This window comes from Periplaneta americana, chromosome 5 (assembly GCF_040183065.1).
Source record: "Periplaneta americana isolate PAMFEO1 chromosome 5, P.americana_PAMFEO1_priV1, whole genome shotgun sequence".
Classification (NCBI taxonomy): domain Eukaryota; kingdom Metazoa; phylum Arthropoda; class Insecta; order Blattodea; family Blattidae; genus Periplaneta; species Periplaneta americana.
In genome coordinates, this window is record NC_091121.1 from 85,862,474 (window position 1) to 85,887,250 (window position 24,777).

Genomic DNA, 24,777 nt, shown 5'->3' on the forward strand with positions numbered 1-24,777 from the left:
AAAAAAAAACTTGATAGGGTCTGCCACTGAGAAAGTAGATATTCCATTATTTAATTTACTTTGTGCCTGAGGATATACATAACGATTATTTTAAGCCATGTCAGAGCATGCAGATATTAATATTAGTTTATTTTGTGCCATGAGAGTTGTTTTTTTTTAACAGGCAGTATTAGAGTGCGTCTGCACTTTGTTCTTCTCAAGTTACAAAATAAATAACATAAAAATATGCAACACTGTTTTATCTTTGTACCTTGAACTTTCATACTTTGATAAGTAGCCAGGTGGTACTTCCACCATTCTCCAGGTTTATGATCAAAGAACTTTCCCCTTTATCCATGCATTCTCCTTACAAAATAAAAAAATGAAATGAAAAGAAAGCTTTTTTTCAATAATTAAAACTAAAAAATGCCAGCTTTAAACAGTTTTATGTGATTTGTACATGTTATTATTTGCGACACTTCCAGCCTTTTCCACTTGCATGCCTCAATTGTTAATTGTATGTCAATATTATAAATATAAAAATACTAACCTCTTTCTTTGACTTGATAATAGAAGAACCTACGTGCCTTTTATGCATACTTTCTGTGAAGTTCTGAGTAATAACATCAAGTTGTGTAGCCTTCAGAAACAATTTGAACTTCTCAGAAGGATCACTGCAATTCAGGAATGTCCGTGCTATGTCCTGGTTCAGGACTGATATAGGATTTTCTACTTGTATATTGAATGCTGTCACAATCCTGTCTAATTCCTCTCGTTTGGTGGAAACTGTAACACCTAAGATTTAAAAAAAATATATATATATATATATATATATATATATATATTTATATTGATTCATCATGGATAAAGAACATTTGCTACAATGCCCAGCAATGAAGAAAATAGATGCTGATTTATCATTGCAGCTCACCAAATCTATTGAGACACCAGCAGGAGAATGGAAGAAATCCAAGATCCTTAGCATTGGTCAACAACAACAACAACATATTTATATTGATAAATAATGTGCTCGAGTAATTTGTCCACTTCTTTTTTGTACAGTTTTATATTAAATGTGTTAGGAGAAATGCTATAAATAAAAATTTTTCTTTGACAAATCATGCTCATTGTAACCAAGTTTTATTATACTACTAAGCAACTAACACATTATTTTCATGGTGTTTATGACAAAAGTTAAGATCATGCATATTTACATGACAGTCGATCAACCATCAATACAAGAGGAATGTTGACTTTATGAGAAGACTTTGTTTAAGGAAAACTTTAAAATGCATTTTTTTCTATTGCTGATGGTCTATAGAAAATGTTATAATTTGAATGCTGGAATCTTCCTCTTTTGGTGACAATGTTGGAATAGAAAACTCTCCATTTCTCAAAATTATGCCACTCTCCCCCTGTTCTACCCAAAACAAAACCTGCAAATTTCGTGAAAAGTAATGTATAAAATCCCCTCCATATTCAATCTACATTGTGTTAATGTATGATGTAGAGTAAATTTTATGATGAGATAAACATTTTTCATCAAGCAATCCATGATCGGAAATACATGGAGCTAAAGTCTTGTGAAATTTTTGCTTTTCCACCTACCATATACAAGACAACCCTAGCCATCCTTCTCCTCCACTTCCTCATTGAGTTCCCAATATTTACATAAGATGCCATATCTCTTCTAACTACGCCATTGCTTGTGCCACATTCAGATGTCTTCAACTGTGTTAAAAGCAAGTTGATTTCATGGAGGGTAATTACACATTTGCGAAACTTGCTGATATGCATTTGTATTACAGGGAAGCTCGCAAGAATGCTGCTGCAGCTCGTCGATTGTACATATCTAAACTTCGACTTCCTAACAGAGCAACATTCATCAATGTCTTAGGAAAAGAGGAATTATATTGGCTTACACACATCAGGCAGGTGCAAGGAAAACCTGTGGTCAGCTAGTCATCCTGGAAGATGTTGCTGCCACTCTAAGAATGAGCACACATGTAAATACTCACAAAATGCGTGTCAATCACGTGAGTGGGAGTTTCTACATGACTTGCAATTCCACTCTTTCATCCTCAACGAATTCATGCTGATTTTGAATAATGACAGTAGTTCTCACAGTGGTTTCTTCAACAGTGCATCGCCATCCAAAACTCGTGAAGTTTACAGATGGGACAAGCTTCACAGAGAGGATTTTGAACAACCTTAGGAGCCATACATCACATATTCATTACATATGAGGTCTCGCCTATCTCACTGAATAATACACGACTACTATGAAGTAGCCAATGTGTATTATCACCATTTAATTCGAGAAAAATTCGTTCCAGCCCAGTTGGAAAGAGCACTCAGCACGTAGAGCTGAGAGGTCCCGGGTTCGATTCCCGGTGCCGGAACGAATTTTTCTCGAATTAAATGGTGATAATACACATTGACTACTTCATAGTAGTCGTGTAATATTCAGTGAGGTAGGCAAGACCTCATATATAATGAATATGTGATGTATTAACTGTTAGCAGTTTTCACAAACTGATGTTGAATATGGCCATAAAGTCATTTAAATATGTGCTCCTGCATGTATGACTTATATTGTCTAAAGTGCAGGTAGTAAGGCCGTAAAACATTACGAGAGGAGTTCGGCCGGCACCATGGATCGTGTCCCAGCATAGCTCAGTTGGAAAAAGCATTCAGCGCATAGAGCTGAGAGGTCCCGGATTCGATTCCCGATACCGGAACGAATTTTTCTCGAATTAAATGGTGATAACTAAGGAGCCATGTTTATGAACCACTGAAAATCCGCAGTGCCTATGAAAGAGTTACCAGGAGAGATTTTCAGTAAATGCTAGGGCCAGTACTGTCATAGACCATCTTATTGGACATTATATCTTGCTATCTTGTTTGACTGGTCCAGTGAATCGCAACATCCTAGAAAATGCCTTACCGGAACTTCTGGAGAATATTCCTCTGCAGATATGTGTTAATATGTGGTAGCAGCATGACAGTGCTCCAGCATACTTCACTCTCCTGGCCTTCAAGTACTCAACAGTAAGTGACTGGAGCAGAATGGCATTTTACACATCCCGACTATTCCTCTAGGAGTATGTGAACAGCATGCTACTAAACACTAATGAAGACAGAGGACCAATTTTACGAGCCTATCATTATACCTTTTGATATCATCAGAGGTAAGCATAGAATCTTCGAAATAATAAGACAAAACATGGTTCGTTATTGTAAATTTTGTAATGAAATTGGCGGTCGTCATTTTGAACATCAGTTCTGAATGTGACAGCAATAAAGTTTCGCACTTCCCATGCTAGGTGACATGATTAAAAATCATGATGTTACTATTATTAGGGCTGCAGCTCTGTCATTTTTCATTTCCGATTTTGGGTTGCTTAATGAAAAGTGTTCACCTTACTGCCCTCTACTCCTTAAATTTAATCTACATCATTCAGTAACACCCTATGAATCAGGTTTGATTGAACATACGTGCGTTTCTTTTAAAAATCAGTAAAAAAAATTCACTAATCAAAATATCCAAGCCATTTCCACAATCATAATGAATATGAACAATGTTTTTTTTTTCTTTTTCCTAAATACTTTTTCAATTTTATTCTGTATGGCAGAATAAACATATATATATAACAGACCTGAGAAAAACAAAGTGAGCATTACCTTTCTCTGTTTTTATGTTGTAGCCAGATGGGCCAGTTCCACTGCGTAAGACTCGAGTCACAATAATACGGTCTCCATATTTTTCAGGTTTATAGGTCAAATAGCCATTGTTTCTCAAAGTTATCTCCACTGTTGCAGAAGGACATCCCTTCTTTATGAATTCTGAAAAGGAATTGTCATAATCATGTACAATAAAGGTTTAACGTTATAACCCTTTTAAAGGTTTCAGGTGGTCTAATGATGTTACTAATCCTTCAATAATTTTCACATTGAGTTTATAATAGAAGGCTTTCTTAGTTTATCTCTCATAATCTACTCTTAATACGCTATGTGTTAAGTCTATAAATCTGTTTATCACTAATAATATTTTTTCCTATACTTTATTTGTAATACAGCAGTTTACTATTATGCGTAAAACTTTTTTTTTCTTCCTTTTTTCCCTATGACTTTTATCTACTTGCATTGTTTGTAATGAAGACAATGCTTCAAAGGTAATGGCTATAGATGCATAAAACATCATTCATGAAAGGAAGAAATGGTGGAATTATGCACAATATAGCTTTAGATGGTGGGGGGGGGGGGGATTAACTGTTAGGACACTTAGAATATGCCATGCATTAGAGAAAATATATGAAAATTAAACTCAAGGAAAATGATGCACAGAAAGGCTATGTTAAAAATTAATGGATGTTCTGGAAACGAATTTGGGAACAAAGAGGACTGCAGTCATGCCAAGACACTACAATCTGGGAGTGCATTTGGATGATAAGCATCGTAAGTATACTGCTTAGAGGAATTCTAACTATAATGGAAGATTGCAGAACACTTCCTAATGTGGACTATACTGAATAACAGAATGTGACTAAAATTATACATACAGACATAGCCAACATTCCCATATTACAGAAGCAGAGCTTATCATATAAATATGAACCACCTACAGTCTTTCAAAAGATTTTTAATAGACTGTTGTTTTCCATTCTGTCGATGTGTTCATTTCATTGTAGATCTAAAGGTTTATTGGTTCAATTCTGTATTTCTCTTTGATAATAGAGCTAGTATTCTTAAAGTTGAAACCATATAAAATAACTGACATACATCAGCTGTCTCCTGATGATTGTCACAAGACTAAATTTTTTTAACTGGATTCTAAACCGGGTTCATGAAAGAGAAATTGACCTGTATGCATTTCTTAAAAAAAAAAAAAAAAATGCCCTGGCTCTGGGATTTTGGTAGTCTCGGTAGTAGCTGTCTTCGTTATTGTCGCTGTCCCCTTCTTCATCATCATCATAATCATCACCATTTTCACAGGAATGTTTATGAAATGTTGACGAAAATACATGGGTTCAAATTTAGATATAAAGATTGTTAGGTCTGTGGGGTAGGCCTCATCATGAAATACTTCAAATGTGAATAAAATACGACTTTTTATAAATGAAAAATATGACAGTAATAAGAAAATCATAAAAGTGCTCTGGAGCCACCACCATCGAAAAATAGTACCCTGGTGCTGTCAGGCCCCACCAGGTCTAAACACACCTCTGCTTTCTCAAGGTGACCATCCATCTCGATTTTTCCGGGAAAATCCAAAATTTAGATCCCCTGTCCCAGATTTTTCTGAAGGCATTTTGGGACACTATTTTCTGCTAGATTTTGCCAAGATGTCATAATTTATCCCGATTTAGATTTTTCTACATTCATAGTAATATTTTAAGGAATATGAACTGTAAAGTTGGCAATATAGGCCTATTCAGCTATTTGTCATTATTGGTGTTGGTAGTATACCTCATTTGCTTCAAAATCGAATTGAACATGGATGATAACCAATGAGAGAAGCTGCCAATACCAATATTCCAACATGCTGTGATAGGGCTGGGATATATGTTACACGTAAGAACCATGCAACTGGTGAAGTAACTAACATTCCTATTCACCATGCTATAGTAATCTGGTGCTACAAGACTGCATTTTCGTAAGACTCATATGACAAGTTTTCTTCTCCTTACCCTGTTCTAGGAAAACACCTACCAGCATAATAAATAATTACACTAACAAAGCAGAGACACCAACAACAAACAGTAAAGTTTCCCAGTGTCAAGAAAGCTGAAGGGTAAGACATCTGGAAACCGAAAAAACATGGAAATGACGAAGCTTCAGCCCTCCTTAAATAGAGCCAACTAGATTCCGCTCTGAAAAGAACAGAAAACTATATACAATCATCACTCACTCCCAGAAGTAAAAAACAGCCAAACCTTGGTCTGATGTTGAGTGTTATAAATAGAGACAGAATTTTCATGCAAATGCATGTTTTTATAAAAGCTTGCTACAGTTCTCAAACTTTGTAAATATCCGTTTTATGGCTTAGTGATTTGAAATATGAGTACTTTTTCCGTGCATATTTGCATGTTTTGGTCTTTTTAGTGGTAAATTCGTGCATAATGCATGTTTTTTAGATTTTAAGTTTAATAATGCATATTTTGAGGTTTATGTTGTATATTACGTCCATTTTTATAGTTTCATTGCATGTTTTATATTAAATCACATGATACTGCATTTAGAAATGTTGCCTCGTAGAGTTTGGTATTTGAGTATATATACAAAAAAATATAGACGAAATGCTAACGGTTTGCAGGGTTTCTACCTGAGGACTTTGAATCTTACCAGCTAATCTTCTCATGGTATTGTCACACTGGAATTCCATACTCCTGTTCTATAAGTCTTACCCCGAGACTAAAATTATTATTGTTGTTGTTTTCTAATGCCAGGCATTTCACAATGAAGTCATTTGACCTCTTGCACTACAATATTTTTCAAAGATATTATCATGACCAGCCACTGAAGCACAGATTTTGAGATGTTCCGAATCCATTTCTTGGTTTGAGTTGCACAATGGACAGTTAGGGGACTGATATATTCCAATTCTATGCAGGTGTTTGGCCAAACAATCATGGCCTGTTGCCAATCTAAATGCAGCTACAGATGATTTTCGTGGTAAATCGGGAATTAACTGTGGATTTTGATGCAGAGAGTTCCATTTTTTCCCTTTAGACTGTGTTACCAAATTTTGTTTGTTGAAGTCTAAGTATGTAGATTTAATAAATCTTTTCACAGAGTAATACATAGATTTAGTAACAGGTCTGTAAGTAGCAGTGCTGCCCTTCTTTGCTAAAGCATCCGCATTCTCATTTCCCAGGATTCCACAATGGGATGGTATCCATTGGAATACAATTCTTTTATTTGAGTGATATTAATTGAGAGAGCATTTTAGTTATTTCTGCTGTTTGAGATGAAGGTGTGTGTTTAGAGACTATTCATAGAATAGCTGCTTTGGAGTCTGACAATATAACTGCATTCCTAAATTTATTGATGTGGCATAGAAGATTCCTGAGACTTTCCCTTATTGCAATGATTTCACCATCAAAACTTGTTGTTTCATATCCAAGAGATCTATAAACTGAGAAGAGACAGCACGTAACAACTGCACCGGCATCTTGTTCTCTGGAGATCAAGGATCCATCGGTGTATAAATGAAGCCATTTTTGTGGAGGGTACCTAATTGTCTCTAAAGACAATTGTTTCAGTATTTCAGTGTTTACTTCTGATTTCAGTATTTCTTCTGTTAAACACTGAAATCAGAAGTAATTATTATTATTATTATTAGAAGGATGCCTCTTCTGCTCCCTCCCATACTTTGTAGTTTGGCGACAATAGCACTAACATGCTACCCCTAACATGCCTTTAATTTGGAAAGATAGATAGGTAGAAGGTCTGTAGTAGGCTACATGTACAGATGTTTTGTGAATTAGCTACTGTATTTGTGTTCTGTGGTTATCTGTGAAGTGTTGTAATGCTCCAGATTAAATGTTCGACAAGAGAACTTGTGGCACAGTGGATCAAGGGGAAAGAATATCTTATAAATTTGGAAATACTGTTAGTAGTACATTGTGCCATTCGAAAATAAAATGTAAGTTTCAATTTTGATAGTGCATATTTTCAGTGTTTTTTTTTTCCTTCACTGTGCATATTTGGCCATTTGACAGTGCATGGATGCATGCATATTGTACGATTTGATAGTGCATGAAAATCCTGTCTCTAGTTATGAACAAAGAAAAGAAACAATCAAACTCTTGCACAGAGTACGAACAGACATCACTAAGGCAAAACTAAATCTTTATGCAGAGGGAAGAAAAGCATATAAAAAATGCTAAAGACCAAGGAAACTAATTTCACAGAAGGGCAAGGAAAAGCCCAAATTCAAGAGGTGCTAACAGAGCCCTTCCTTGACTTTAGAAGTTAACAAGCACTGTCACTGAGATCCCAACAGAATCTTGGGAAAAACACCTCTCTTCTCCTCAACAAGGTAACCTAACCACCACAAGAGTCATACGACAGAGGGCTGATATAAACATAGCTGAAGTAAGAGAAGGCGAAAAATAAGAAACCAACCGGATCAGATGGCATTTGTAATACAAATCTCAAGAACACACCAAATCAAATGACTCCCTTCTGGACCGATCTATTCAACACATGCAATCGATTTTAATTTGTTATATGTTATTTTTGTGTTTTTATGTTATTGTAACCATGTATTGCAGTGTGTTGTTTTTATCGTGATTCTGTTTATTGTTATTGAGTATTTATAATTCAGCATTCATTTACTATACCACTTTGAGAGGTGTCAGACTTTGGAACTTGAAAATCTGGTCACCTCAGCTTTCTGCACACATTGTACAAGTGAAGAAACAAAAATGAGAAACTGACAAAAGAAGCAAGGACTGCCAAAATTAAAACATGCAACGAATCTTCGCTTTTTTTTTTTTTTTTGCATATTTTATTTAAAGTCAATCTGTACACCATTATTGTATATAATTACATTTATTGAGATAAAATGCTTTTAGTACTATTACACAATAACATAAAGAAGATACATATAGTTACTAATATTACTTGTTTGAGCTTCTCACCTTTCAGTGAACTTCCTCGGCTGGTGGAACTTGCCTTTCCTCCCAATCCTACAACCAGGGCTGTGAGTAGTGCACTCTTACCACTTCCATTTCTTCCAATGACGAAATTTATCCTGGGGTTCAAAGGAACTTCCATGCAAGAATGGCACATAAAATTTCTCATATATATTTTTTCAATTATTCCTGCACGTTGTCCCTGAAATATACCAAGTATGCATGTTCAATAGAATAATATAATAAATATTGATTCGAAGAACTATTCCACTTCTTTTCCATATATAACATTGGACAATAGCCAAATAAAAAACTGATTGGAAATCTGACATGAGACACACAAAACAGAAAATATCAGTTTATCTAAGTAGAGAATTATCATCACTGTTTGTTATTGTCGTCATTGTCACCATCATTATCAACATCCTCTACATCTCTTCTTCATCATGCAGTGTCAATATATTAATGTTATCATTTCAAGGGTCATTTTATGTTCTGATTTCACAGCTGGCTTTGTCAAAACGTCAAAGAACTATTGAAGTTGGTGCAATGTGGTGAATTCATAATGCTGATTTTGTGGAGCTGTGCTGCTGAACAGTTGTGTTTAAACATTGTACCTGTTTCTAGTGTATTGAAGACGATATGTGTGTTTAAATATTCTAATTAGTAATGCTTTTGTTGCAGTATTTCTTTTTGCCAGATTGTTTTTCTATTCTGATTTAATATTTTGTTCTGATCTCTCCAAAAATTTATATAACTATGATAGAAAGTGATTAGTTCGACTTTGGCTGATTTGAACTAGCTATATTTCCCTTCAAATGCCTATTTAAATCAATGTTAAAATATCATATTTAATTTGAAATTTCGGAGAGAAAATTTTGAACTCGAATTAAATTTTAATGGTTACTAAAGGTAAATAAATTGAATGTTTTCTCAAACAATTTTTCTTGCAATTCAGCCAAAATTCAGAGATGTGCAGGTAAAACAAGAACTGGTCACATATGTAGGATTTTAGTTTTTCCCAGTGTTGGATATGGAATAATTCTTCTAGAGTTCTCAGTCAGGTGAATTGAATAGTTGCTTCCAAGCTTTCGATGACCAGCTCTGCCATCTTCTCCAAGGATTGAAGTGCCATCTAGCCGGTATATGAGTGGTCAAGAGGGCTTCCCGGTGGTCACATATGGTACTGCCTACTTTTAACAAAGTTATATAGTATGTACAGTAACATATCATCGCTGTGCCTGCAAAAGTGGCTATGCACAGTTTTTACAGAAATAAGTTATGTACATGGAAAGGAGCAGAATAGCCTCCAGAATTGTTTCTAAAAACTTAGTTAATATATTTGCATTGTTGCTAAAGTAACAAAGAAAGTAACAATGTTTTTTTAACATAATGATATAAACACGAACAAACTGAAATCGCATAGCAAAACTACAGATAAATAATTTTAGTTTGAAGAGTGTTGAACAAGAAATTTTGGCAGAGAATGATTTTGAAGATACAATTCACGCGCACACCCTTCCCCCCTTGCGAGATGACATCTTTCAGTTGCAGTAGGGTTGTTGGATGTGTCAGGAAAACTCGTTCTTTAAGGTAACCCCACAACCAAAAGTCGGCCGGATTGAAATCTGGAGATCACGGAGGCCACATTGTTGGAAAGAGCCTACTGACGACACGATCGCCAAACATCTGCGTAATTAATTGAGGGGCTGGGTGCAAGAAGGGCATTTTAGAGGATGTGCCCTTTTTGAGTAAAACGCTTTATTGTGTTCTCTGATCTGTTGTGCATATGATCACCAAGTTGTAGTTCAATACTGTGATCATAAAGGTCACCAGTACACAAAATGTAAAGGCGTGCATAGATAACATTATTACGGTTTGAATTTTCAACGTCAATTTTCTCAAAACTTGCATTTGAGAAAAGTGCCTTTCTTGCACTCAACCCCTCAATTGTTTTGCAGGAATAAAGATGTGGGGTGGAGTGTATCTTGCATGAAGATTATTCCTCAGTCTAGGGATGACAAAGTTCTGTAACATGCTGTAGTAGCGCTCTCCTTTTACTGTAACAGTCTGTCTTATTCCATTATTGTCCATACCTGTGGAGTAACGGTTAGTGTGTCTGGCCAGGAAACCAGGTTCGATTCCCGGTCGGGGCAAGTTACCTGGTTGAGGTTTTTTCCGGAGTTTTCACTCAACCCAATATGAGCAAATGCTGGGTAACTTTCGGTGCTGGACCCTGGACTCATTCCACCGGCATTATCACCTTCATCTCATTCAGATGCTAAATACTTAAGAGGTTGATAAAGCGTCGTAAAATAACCAACTAAAAAAAATTAATAGTGGAGTTAACACGCGTAATTGAGGTTCGTTTTCCGACCAAAGTCATCAGTAGGTACTTTCCAACAATGTGGTGTCCGCGATCTCCAGATTTCAATCCAGCTGACTTTTGGTTGTGGGGTTACCTTAAAGAACGAGTTTTCTGGACACATTCAACAACCCTACTGCAACTGAAAGATGCCATCTCGCAAGAAATTGCCAATATTCCAGACATTATCTGCAAAATGCTGTGCATGGTGTCGCAGACAGAATGCTGTACATTGAACAAGAGAATGGCAGACACTTCCCAATGTTTTGTAAACCCCGTTGTTTACCCAACACTGTGATGTTTTTGTTTTTTCCTGAAGTGGTAGTTAGGATGGACTAGTGATAGGAATAGATATTTCTTTAATATCGTATATAGCTACATCTCAGATATTTCTTCGTTTATACATCGACATCTTAGGGTGTTCGAACCCAAGCAGTTGTGGTCGGCCAAGCGCGTAATAGGTATTTTGTCCCGACAAACTCGCAGGTGGCGCTTCGATTCCGCCTAAGTGTTTGCGCACTCGACCAGAAGACGCGCACAGGTCGTCGCACTCAGACCCATCGTATATTCCAGAAGCTTGGAGTTTCCACGCGTGGTAAGGAGTGGGTCATTGTTCAGGAACACGCGCGATGTTTCAATTAGCCAATGGTAAAGTAGCATCATGAGAGCGCGTCATTGCGGTATGTATTTAAACACGAGGCAAACTAAGACATTTTTTTTCTAATTGCCGGCCTTCGAGCCAAGTGTGGTGGTCAAGTGGCGACGATTCAATATAGTTTTTATTACCAAGTATTGGGATATAGACGCTGGTGTTAGTCATTAAACTTCGAGAGCTTAGAAACCCTTATTAGGCCCATATACGCGGGCCGGAGTGTGTTTGAGCCGAGTATAGTTATCGCGTAGGCGACAGTTTTGAATACTGCAGACAGTGCGAGTGTTAGATTTTTCGGGTTTTGATTTACTCGCCAAAAGGCAGCGCAGTTTAACTTTCCTTAAACATCGTCGGAAGAGGGACTTAAGTGTGAATTACCAAACAGCGATAATTCTGAACGTCAGTATATCTTCAAGTTATTAGATTACATTTGAGTCGGGTATTATTTGCATAAAGTTAGATGACCAGAGTTACAAGATTGGAGAGACCGACTAAAATAACTCCGCCACAGAGTGATTAGCTGCAAATCAGATTCAATTCATGAGAAGAACACAGCGTACATATTTTGTATTACGTGAACTCAATATATTTACCGGTGTGTCGACCGGTAGCGTTAGATGTATTCGTGATTTAAACAGGGATATCCGATAACAAACGTTACCGATATCACAAAACAGACACCAGCCAGTATTACGTCACTCCGACTCACTTAGGGACGTGAGCAACAATAAATCAGATTAATGGAACTCTACCCCCGGATTTTTATTCTATTCGTGTGATTGACAAATATTCCATCCAAAATCCTATACCCGCATAACTTCAGCAGCCCTGACAAGAGATCATCTCCACCGCGGGACAGCAGCTTGGATCAGATTCCCACCTGAGCTATCCGATCCGGATTTTGTCGGCGACGCGGCAAAAGAAGGATAGAGCAACCTCCGCAACTGGCGCCCAACATAAAACCCACATACAATCAACTGTCGCGAATCAGCGCAACCAACGTGTGGCACAGAACAACCGTCGCATTCCCTATCTCAAATATTATAATATTTATAGCGGTTTAATGTTTGAATTGACTTTTGAAATACCCTTTATATATATAAAATCAACTCAACTACAGATGACATAGAAGATTATGTTGCTCCATTTGATGCTGTATTTTTATGGAGTATCAACTTGAAGCTGACAGTTTTGGCTTTAGAAAATTTGGATGAAGACTAGGATTGCGTATTTCTCAGTTAAACAACACATTTACATTTTGAAAAATTTAATTATATTTTCCTTCGCCATAGCATTCGTGCAATGAGATTGCAGTTGTTTATAATTAAGAACTATTATGATATGATATGATATATTTCGTCACAGCATTTCTTTACATGTAATGGTGCACCTCACAATTAAGAACTATATTATTACATTACTTATGTCTTCACACAGACATTTCAAGAAATTAAAATTTACTAAATAGCTATAATTTAATTTGATGTAATGTGTAACGCAGTCTAAGAAAAAGTACTTATTTATTTATATATATATATATATATATATATATATATTATTGGCAAAATCACATTCTGAATTCTATTGATCATATTTTTGTGTGCTTCAGGCCATAAATGCATGCATATTATAGCTATTTGAGTTTTTTTTTTTTTTTTTTTTTTTTTTTTTTGAAATTCATACTATAGTTACTGCAACATACAGGCCACAGGTGAGATTGAAAAGAAAGATGGAAGATAGGAATGGAGGTGCATTACAGACTGCAGCACAAACAATGATGATGAGATGATGATGATGATGATGGGCGACAACTTACTGCAATGTACAGTTACGTAAAATACATTTGTTCAGAAAGAGAGAAAGTTATAAAGAAGTCGGTAGTTGAATTTAAACCAAAGACAAACCTCCAATAAATCATTATGATTATCACTGGAGCTGCATTCACCACCATTTCTGAGTTCGTTTGATGCATGTGATTCATTATCGCTCTTCCGAGATTTCTTTGAGGAAGAAGAATCTTCATGGGTTTTCTTCTCTGATTCATTATCACTCTTCCGAAATTTCTTTGAGGAAGAAGAATCTTCATGGGTTTTCTTCTCTGATTCATTATCACTCTTCCGAGATTTCTTTGAGGAAGAAGAATCTTCATGGGTTTTCTTCTCTGATTCATTATCACTCTTCCGAGCTTTCTTTGAGGAAGAAGAATCTCCATGTGTTTTCTTCTCTGATTCATTATCACTCTTCCGAGATTTCTTTGAGGAAGAAGAATCTTCATGGGTTTTCTCCTCTGACTTTCTTTTACCTCGACTGTTTAAAGACATCATTCACTGCAATCACACAACAAGCAATATAATATCTATTCAAGATTCCGAGTTTCATGGCAATCATACAAAGTTGTTTATTATAATTTTCACATGTTATTCATGTGAATCAAAGCATGAACTCTGTTGTATGGATTCAAAAAGTGTGCTCAGAATTTATAATTTGTTTTACATTTAACATGGTAAATTAAAAGATTTCACACATGGAAACATGCAGAGATGTGTACTAACACAAAAGATAGTGTAATTATTTGAAATAGTTGTTGTTGTTGTGGCCAGATAATATGAAATATATCTTTGTAGACAAAACAGTTTATTTGATAACTGTTTTAAACTAAGGAGTTTATTCTTAGAGTTCATTTCAATACTCTTAAAATACTGAAGCTATTCGAAGTTGATGGTACAATAATATGAGTTTTGTGACCAAACATTAAGAAAATAGCAGGAGAGAGCGAAGTATTTGAGAAAACCTACCTTATAATTACTTTGGTCAACATAAAATCAAGTAAAAATCTGCCAAGACACAAATCTCACGCAATCCATTCAGCATGAAGGTACCATGTAGCTCACTGGATGCAGAATGAACTAGCCTCTTTGTTTAGATTTATCTGTGTTTAACAGATGATAAAAACATAAAATTACAATCTATTCTCATAAAATATTCTAAATCCCACAAGTAACAAATTATGAGAAAAAGCTGAGTTTCAAATTTCACATTTTTCATAATTTTCAAAACAGAAAGACAAAATATGTAAGTATATGAAACTGTACAACAGGGACGTCAAAGCACCTGCACTGCGTGCTCTCAAGAACTTGTAAGACATTTCCTTAAAAGTGATTATTGTACTTTGTCTTGCTAAAAAGTGAACCTTGTTGGATTTGTATTGCTAGTAGCACAGTCTACTATATACAGTCGCGAAGCTTGGGATGATTTTTTGCAAACGAGTTGCATTTCTCACGATAGTTGCTAGCCGCTTGGAGCGCTTTTAGTACTAGGAACAATAGACTGTGTCACTGCCATCGTGATCTAATACAGGCCATAAGGCAGGCCATGTGGCTCGCTTAACCCGATCCCGAAGGGCGGCATTTCAACCATATAAATTAATTGAAATGCATAAAGAGTAACATATATTTCTCTAAAATGTAGTGTAAGTGCATTAATAAAATTTAAAACAATGATTAGGGGACACTTCAGACATAATTCCTTGCGAGTTAAGGTGTAATATTATTTTTGGTGTGAAAATTACGTTGTTCGTATGTGTAATACCTGCCTTTATTTCGATTAAATATTGCGAAATTCTTGTACATTCATTTATGCGCGATTCAATAATTTTCAGTTGCACCGCACGAATATTTAGATATGATGAAATTATAGGTTATGTTTACTGTACCAGTTCCCCCTTTCTGTCTAATTTTAATGGTCTCCAATGCCCTGTCACTACATATGTATGTTATGTCATATGGATATTATAGGTTATGTTTACTATATTTAACTTATATTCCTACATTCGAAATTATAGATTATAATTAAACATAATGTCATGTATGACACCCGTCACCTTCTATTTGTCTGTATTTTAATACTACAATTTAGTACTGAATTATTGTATTTATCTACTACCTAAGAGACGAAGTAACACAATTGTACGTACTAATTTCATAGGAGTGGTATGGTAAATTTTCTGTCTACAATTAAGGAAGGCAGATGTGCTAAATTAAAATCACAATATAAATTCGTTTTTATTGAACCTCAAAATATCTTCCATTCTAAACTTGAAATGTTGATGCAAACAGATATGTTAACACGTAAAATTCTCTTCACATTAAAATAACACAGTTTTGTAATTATTTCTGCAACATATTATGCAACAAGAAGTAAACGGAACTTATGGACAAATTACATTAAATAAAGTTTAGCAATGATAAGCAATAAAGTTATAATATAATATTTCACTGAGCTCCAACAAACATTATGGCCTGGTCTAGATCGAAAAAGCATTGACTGTGCCATATTTCGCATGTTTGTGAAAAGCTATGTAAACTGTGAAATGTTCGTTACCAGTTGTAATAAATGTAAATGGCTAAAATACAATAATTTGAATAATAATATGGAACAAGGAGACGTTTGTAATACTATAAATTGTAAGAAAAATAGGTTAGAGTTATTCTTCTTCCAAAAGATCCAGGAAGGTGAGTTTATAGAATATAGTATATACTTTATGAAAATAATATATAAACCTTATGTATTTTATATTTCAATAGTGGAAGGAAGTTGTTAATTTTTTCAAAAGAACACGATATCGAAAGTACAATACATTTTATCGTCTGCTAGGGAAAGAGTCTGTGATGAGGCGATAGTAGTGATCCTGGTGGTGAGCAACTATCTATGGATGCATATTTCAACTGTCTATGTTTGCATATTTAGTAAGTATTAAGCTTCGTGACTGTATATAATAGACTGTGCTAGTAGTATGTATGTATGTATTCACACTGCAAATGGGTAAATACCCGGTGGCAGTGGTAACAAATTACCAGGGAAAGGAAGTTCATGCCCTAAAAACGTTAAGAATATGTATGCATTTATGCTGTGAAAACAGATAAATATGCTACACAATATGCATTATCAGTCTGAGATTATTTTAACAGAATAATGAAGTATAGGTAACTTGCATTTAGTCTATGGATTTTTAAGTGCTTGCCTCATTGCTGAATGCTCCATTTATGCTGTTACAGTTCACATCAAAGCAGTGACGTATGTTTTCTGTTGTCATTCTTTGCCTGTTGTCTCTCAGCATAGCTTTGTAGCATGAGAAACTTCGTTCTACATCATAAGAAGTAAGAGGGGCTTGCACAAAAGCTGTGAACTGTTCTATAGAAAATTTTCTTGGTTTTTGGGGTGTTTTTCCTTCGAGAATATCTTGAATTTCTTTAAGTTGATAATAGCCAGGGTTTTTGGAAAGAATATTTGCTGTTTTCTCGTTCACTTTATCTCCTACATTTCCTGGAACTTACGTTAAACTGGATATTATTCTATCGAAATCTGCAGTAAAGGAATAGCAACTGCTAACTTGAGAGGCTCTCTATGAGGGCATGATCGTTACGTTCAAAATTCATAATCATAAATTAGTTGCGTTTACAAGTTACACACTTTTCAAAATGAGGGAAAGATAAATAAACATACATAATATGCAGTTTCCCTGCATAAATGTTAAAATATGATGCTTTTATAAATAAAGGCAAAATATGCACTTTTATGTAGAATAAAAGTAATATCATTGTCTTCAGAAATTTGTGATTCATGTAGATAATCTTTCAGCATATTCACACAATGATAGAGAACAAATATGCAAATGCATAAACTTCCTTTCCCTACTAATTACACTCAATAACGACAATTAATAAACACAATTAATAAAATACAATTAATAATAATAATAATAATAATAATAATAATAATAATAATAATAATAATAATAATAATAATAATATGAGCATGTAATACAGGCGTTTTGACATTTCTGCTGTACGATGAATTTTTGGTTTCTCTCTTCCCCCCATTTCACTGGGTTTTCATCTGTCTTCACAGTTTAATATAGAACATTTACATAATTTTATTCAGATTAGTGGAATCCATACACTATCTTTTTAACTTACATAAAAAACTAACTTATGATATGTTAAGGTTAGTCCTTATCACTATGTAAAATCTGAATTTAAAATTCAACTTCTCTTACAATAAAGACACGGTTAAGTGGAGGAGGTGTATCCCAAAAATGATATAGTTCAAGTTAAATGGATTCTTGCTTTAATATAAGTAGCCTATCGCTAGAAAATTCAAATTAAACCAAAGTTTGGACCATATATGTTTAACATGGGTACAAGGCCATATAGGGACAGCAGGCAATGAGAAAACCAACTAACTAGCAAAGGCAGCAGTATCTTCTAACACCACCCAGTTACACAGAATGCCCTCTTTAATTTATTAAGCATACACTGAAGCAATATCACATATAATAATAATGATTTATTTTAGCTGGCAGAGTTAAGGCCGTAAGCATTTGGAACGAAAAGTGGATTAAGAGCACAAAAGGTTCAGTAACACGGAATATATATATTTCCCAACCATCCAAAATCGTCTCAACACCAAATCATTTACCTCTACATTCATCACCACTCAACGCCTGCCAAAACACAAGGTGATCTACTTCAACAACTTCAACACTGTAGGGGCAAAAGAAAGCACTTGTATATGTCAGAAATTGCTCCAATTAGTGTTTCATCTACAATGTGTGGCATAAGTTACTACACAGCTACACGAATTAATACTCTGACAAACTTCTAAGCTTACTTCCACTTGATTAACTCAGTTAACTACCGCCAAAGAGATAAAGACAGTTGCTGCTAAGCTTCTGGCATTGTTGAGTTGATGTGCAGTTGGTTAGGTTACCTCAGTCAGTTGAATTTTCGAGGTAGCGACTTATGCTGCACACTGTATTATTCAAATGTCCAGTTTTCGAAAGCGAGCATTATAAAGTACAATCTCATACTGTTTATTTTAACATTAATTTTAATTCTCAATTGCATCTGTTGTTGTTGTTCAACCAACTGTCCGAAGACAGGTTGGAACATCGTGACACCAATAAGACATCACTAATGAGGGAACTAAACCCGTATATAATGGGGTAGGGTGACTAGTTCCTTTCCTCCTATATTGCATACATCACTGACCAGTAACATATTTAATAATAATAATAATAATAATAATAATAATAATAATAATAATAATAATAATAATAATAATAATAATAATAATAATAATAATAATAATGATAACAATAATAATAATAATAATAATAATAATGATGATGATGTAAGTCACACTGTAAGTGTATAACATATTATGTCATAAATAAACATATTTGCAGTGTTAATCTGCTTCAGAAATAAGTGCATAGTGAGAAAATACAATCAACTAACCAGCTATGTGAGAAGGAAAATTTTCTACAGAATATTTTTTGAATTGGAAAATTTTTCCCCATATTTTTTTGGAAATTTTCCTGCCTAACCACTTTTTGCTTTCTCCCTTGCTTACAGCCTCAAGAGCTGCATATGCATAAATTATTTACTCAAAGAGCTGCAAGTGTATTACTACTTCAGTATTCTCACTAGCCACTGTCTAGCTTACCAAAGGTCTTACGTCACAATCTTTCTTAGTTTTGTCAATCTGGATTTCAAAAGAGCCCTAATATCACGTATGCTTTACCAAACATTCATAATACTGATTAAGAAACAAACACTGACGAATATCTTATACTCAGAACTTTATTGATCTGATCTAGGCACAGCACTACTTGCTCCACAAAGGGCTGATGTATGCCCATCATTTTAAAATAATTAGTTACTGTTGGCTGAGGAAAACATTAACATATGGTGTGTGGTATCCAACTTCATTATATCTGTAGACTCACCATTTTATTTTTTACAACACATTCACCCATAGTAAGTGCAAAGTTCTATGTTGTATTAAATATTCAAAGCATGATGTATAATTGTTTCATGTCGTTAATTTCCTCATAAAATTAATTTTTAAACTCTGATCCGTTTTGAATTTTATTGCATGTGTAGTTTTTTTTTTCCTGATTGTGTAAAACAAAAATTATGTGACTATTTGCGCAGAATTATGTAACTTATCAATATGAATAAGCAAAAGAAAATTCTTAATAAGGGGAATATTTTCAGGAACATTTATATTGCATGGACAAAATCAAATGCCACCGCCAGAGCCTTCTTCTGTTCATTTCAACTAGGCCTATCAATAATAATAATAATAATAATAATAATAATAATAATAATAATAATAATAATAATAATAATAATAATAATAACAACAACAACAACAACAATAAAATTTAAGAAAAATGTTAGAAACAGTTGTAAGTTCAAAGAGTTAAGCAACAATGATAGTGCTTAAATTACGATATCAACAATGGAAGAAGAAAAATATTCAACATAAATTCGTTCTTACATTCGAATAATTAATTTTTATAACCAAACAGACCCTAAATTTCGGGTATTTAACAAATAAGTTGACAATTTTTGCAAAGAACAGGTATTACTTTGCTCTGAGATGTCTTGAGCTGCCATGTAATAATTGAACAACTTAGGAACTTCAATTATGCAATACACGTGTGAAATAAAGCCTTGACTGGTATATTTCAATTAGACAACTTTACTTTCTTCTTAGTTAATTAATTACATATTGTTCGGATATAGTATAAAAATACTGATACCTATTATTCGGATATAGTTAATGTAAAATATTCTTCATAAATACATCAAATTTTAACACCTCGAGTACGGTACTGGTCCCAAAAATTTTCCGTCCCAGGGCCACGCTCATGGTGATGCGTAAATACGACCCTGACAGTTTCTTCAGCCCACTCCAGTTTTGACATACTAGTGCCGGTTAGTGACATTAATTGCTGCGTTCTGCTGCTACTAGATTACGAACTATGAACAAATGACATCCTGTTCACATCGAATGTGAACTTCCTTTGATGTACTGACAAGCGACGGATCACTACCGAAGGCAAACCCAAATGATCGGTCTTTGCTGTGTCGTCCACACATTCCAATTTAATTTCAGTCAGCGAATGCGTTTGTTGTTTGTTCACTATGTGTGTATGCACCTTGTCTATAAGTGGAGTACAAAGTGAACTACCTCAGTGCTAGTTTAGCCCCTAATAGTCCTCAATGTCTCAACAGTGGGAATTGAATAACAAAGTTCTGCATGGAACAATCTGCGCACATTTTTTTTTTGTGAACTTTTCTTGGTCAATGTTACTTATGTCCCGGCTACTACAGGAACTTGATAAAATACCTTCAAAATGCCTTGGATTTATAGTACTGATTAGTAGAAATTGATGTGATCACTGGGAGAGCTGTAAGCCCACCCAACCAACCCTAAATACGTACCTTACTTATATACGAAAATCGTCATGCGTGAATGATGAATACGGCTATATTTCGTTAATTAACAGTGAGCTTCAGTGTCGCCAACATCGTAATAATACTACACACCTAATCAAACCTAACCTCTCTCATAATACTACACACCTAATCCAACCTAACCTCTCTCATAATGCTACACACCTAACCTAACCTCATAATACACACCTAATTAAACCCAACCTAACCTCTCATAATACTACACACCTAATCAAACCTAACCTAACCAGTCACATAATACTACACATCTGTAGTAACAGTCCTCACATTTAGTATCATTTCGTTTGCATGTATTGCCGGCCCTGCTACTCGTGTCGGTAGCCATCTAGTGGAAGTAGATCGTAATTCCAGGAAGAAAATATGGCGACTTTCATAATAATTACATTTAATTCGTTCAGTATGTTTTGTGATATATTAAATGTGTTAATGTAGTAATAATTCTATATAGCCTATATAGTACAATGACAATTGAAATGTGCTGTAGTTGTGATAAAAGTATTGAAAATTGGTTTATAAGTAGTGCCACATTGGCAGTGATAAAAGTGTGCAATATTCGTTCAGTGGCCGGTGGATACTCTACATTGAGATTGGGAAAAACAGCATTTAATGATGTATCGAAGTACATATGATATTTCCGTGCAGATATTCTGCGTCATCATATGATGAAAGATGAGTGGAACAGAGAAAAATTCTCTCTGGCACCGGGATTTCAGCTCTACGTGCTGACGCTCTATCCACTAAGCCACACCGGATTCCCATCCCGATGTCTGATCGAATCCTCTCAGTTTAAGTTCCACCTCTTGGGTTCCCTCTAGTGGCCTACCCTCATGCACTGCGTCATAGATGTATGACAGTGGCACAATGTCACACATGGTGCACTCGTTATGAGTGGAACTTAAACTGAGAGGATTCGATCCGACATCAGAATGGGAATCCGGTGTGGCTTAGTGGATGGAGCGTTAGCACGTAGAGCTGAAAACCCGGGTTCAAATCCCGGTGCCGGAGAGAATTTTTCTGTTCCTCTCATCTTTCATTATTTCCCTAGTAATTCGTTTTGGACCTCTTGCATACATTTTGGTGAAACGAGCGTTGAGCGGGAACTGGAATTTTGTCCGGCACACTGACGACGCTGATATAATCTCTGCAGTTTCGAGCGTCGTTAAATAAACCATCATTTGAATTTTCTTCTGGAGTATAACAGAAAATTAAAAAATATACGTATATTATTTGGTAATGTGACCTGGATCTGTACTACGAGAAGGTGTCCTGACTGATACTTTATAATTACCAAATGACCAGTAAAGGAACCACTGCACGCCATTACCTCTACAACAAACAAACCTAACCTGTTGTAACTGTACATCAATATGAAATGTACCTGCAGTTATACAACTTAAAAGTTTTGTCAACCAGTACCTTCAATTGAGCAGAACGCTGATAATGTCCAGTTTCATTCTAATTTATTTTTATTTTCTAACTACAACACCCTCAATACAAAGAAATCCTTAAAACACACATAAAATCCGAAAACTAAATACAATACCGGCACTACGCAATGTTGTCAACACACCGACAAAAAACACACTAGTTGAGCCAATGTAGCCTTCGTGCATAAAAAAAAGTGTAGTAAGATTATAAAACAAGAAACAAATACAAAATTGTTGATAAAATGCTAGGCAATATTATGCCAAAAATTGCATATGGAAAAATAAGATAAATTAAACTAGAAATAAGCTGGTTTACATTATAAATTATTGAAAAATAAATGTTTCATAAAATGTTTTTTCAGGTCAGCTAGATTTGACCAGAAAATGACACGTTGGCAACATTGGCATTACGCAACATTACGACATTACAGTTCGCGCCTCGCGCCTATTCCTTATCGATACATTCGCGAAAGATTTGATTGAATTACTTCGGCGCGTTCCCCCCCCCCCCCCATATTCAGCAAGCTATTGACAAAGTATCAAAACAAATATGTTTTCTGCCTTTTCATATTTAGTTCAGTTTCAAAGAATGGTTTGTGTCCAGCTGTGATATAATTGGACACGCTAACAGTGTAGATGTTAGGAAGTCGGTGGTTGTGGAACATTGCATGTTATTCACTTAATAATATTTTGGAGTTCTGTCAGATGGCTCTAGTTCTATGCTTCTTGTAGAAATTTGCATTGTATTGCCCTAGACGCTTGATGAATGGATTTTGATTAGAATTTGCACTGTTATAAAACTTTTTCACTTGTTCAGAAATTTCATGTACAGATCAAAGTGTACTGGTTTTTATCGGGGCACTCCTCCATACCACCCAGCTGCCTTCCTGGCATGTTACGGGGATACCTTTACCTTTTACTCCTGTCTTCCTCTTTCATTCCATTATTCCTATATTTTTTTAACATTGTGTTAATTAGTTTGTAATATTAACGTATATACATTACTAACATTGTATTAATTATAGGAGGCCTACTGTAATTATTGTGTTTATAGCTCTAAACATTGTGTCAGTTATTCTATACTTATAAGCATATTTTTAAATAGTGTATTTAATTATAAGTAGTCTATTTAGTATTAGATTAAGTTCATAATTTAAATTGGTATTGATTCATGTCATCATCATCATCATCATGAATTAGACCAAGTGGTCTGTTACAGTCTCACATCAGTTCTATTGATTCATATATGATGTAGAACGTATTGTCAATGTTTACAGGTCTATGAGCAATAAAGAATAAATTATTATTTCGGAATATGTATGATAAGACTTTCTTGTGTTAAATTCTAATGTACCTTGTTTACATGTTTCGACCTATTATGGATCATCTTCAGAACTGGTCGTTGCTGGTCTTGGCGCCTCCTTTTTTGTTTCCTGTGAGGGTGTGTTCGTGTGGTGTAAAGTGGAGTCAAAGAGTGTGTGTGTTCTGAAATTGAGTTGTGTGTTGAGAATTTCATTGGGGTGTGTTTTTGTGTGTCTGCATATTTCATATTGTTCTAGTGTGTTTAGTTTCTGGCTTTTTGGTTGGATATGTAGTATTTCCATGTCTGTGTTGATGTCTCTGTAGGTGTGATTAGCATTTGTGATGTGTTCTGCATATGTGGAGGTGTTTTGTAATTTTGTTATGGCTGTGATGTGTTCTTTGTAACGTGTTTGAAATGATCTGCCTGTCTGTCCTTTGTAGAAGTTGTTGCAAGTGTTACATTTGAGTTTGTATATTCCCGTGTGGTTGTATTTGTTTGTTTGTGTTGTTTGTGTGTTGAGATGTTTTTGTGTAAAATTATTATTATTATTATTATTATTATTATTATTATTATTATTATTATTACACTGCACTTCCCCCTAATTTCATCTATCATTTATAATAGTGTGGCAACTGTGCCTCGGGAGTCTACGTGCACATCTGGCGGCTAGGAGGCGCCGGACGTGGGGGCTCGGGCTTCGAAATTAGTTAGATAATCAGCTGTGAGAAAGCTAGTTAGCGGAGACGTATCCAGTGGATCTGAGTTCGAGGCGCAGTGAACTTGAGTAACTGTGGCAGCATCCAGGCGAGTGCAGCGTATCCGGAAGTCTTGGGTTCGAAGTGTAGTGAACTGTATCTGAAAGTCTTCGGTTCGAAGTGCAGTAAACTGTATCTGGAAGGCTTGGGGTTCGACGTACCGTGAACTTGAGTGAGTGAGCTAGAAGAAATAGCCAAGGGGAACGAACTGAGAACTGACAGTTTTGTTTTGTAATTAGTGCTTTGTGAACATTAGTTGAAATTAGAAGTACATTGTTGTTCTTCTCAATAATACATGTGAATTGTCATTGTCGTGCTGTGGAGT

At 35.2% G+C, this 24,777-nt stretch overlaps 1 protein-coding gene across 4 annotated transcripts in view; it reads right to left on the reverse strand.

Annotated features, from left to right (window-relative positions):
- LOC138699933 (structural maintenance of chromosomes protein 6-like) overlaps positions 1-22,531 on the reverse strand; it is an 89,641-nt gene extending 67,110 nt beyond the window's left edge. For 2 of the 4 annotated variants that reach the window (XM_069826138.1, XM_069826136.1), the window contains exons 1-6: positions 22,384-22,531; positions 14,434-14,567; positions 13,543-13,965; positions 8,628-8,823; positions 3,664-3,825; positions 530-774 (exon numbers count right to left, since the gene is read on the reverse strand). In XM_069826138.1, the coding sequence (XP_069682239.1) occupies positions 530-774; positions 3,664-3,825; positions 8,628-8,823; positions 13,543-13,962 (1,023 nt within the window). In that variant the 5' untranslated portion in view covers positions 13,963-13,965; positions 14,434-14,567; positions 22,384-22,531. Of the gene's footprint in view, positions 1-529; positions 775-3,663; positions 3,826-8,627; positions 8,824-13,542; positions 13,966-14,433; positions 14,568-22,345 lie in introns of all 4 variants that reach the window. The other 2 variants (XM_069826137.1, XM_069826139.1) reach the window with 2 other exon arrangements.
- Positions 22,532-24,777: the final 2,246 nt, after the last annotated feature.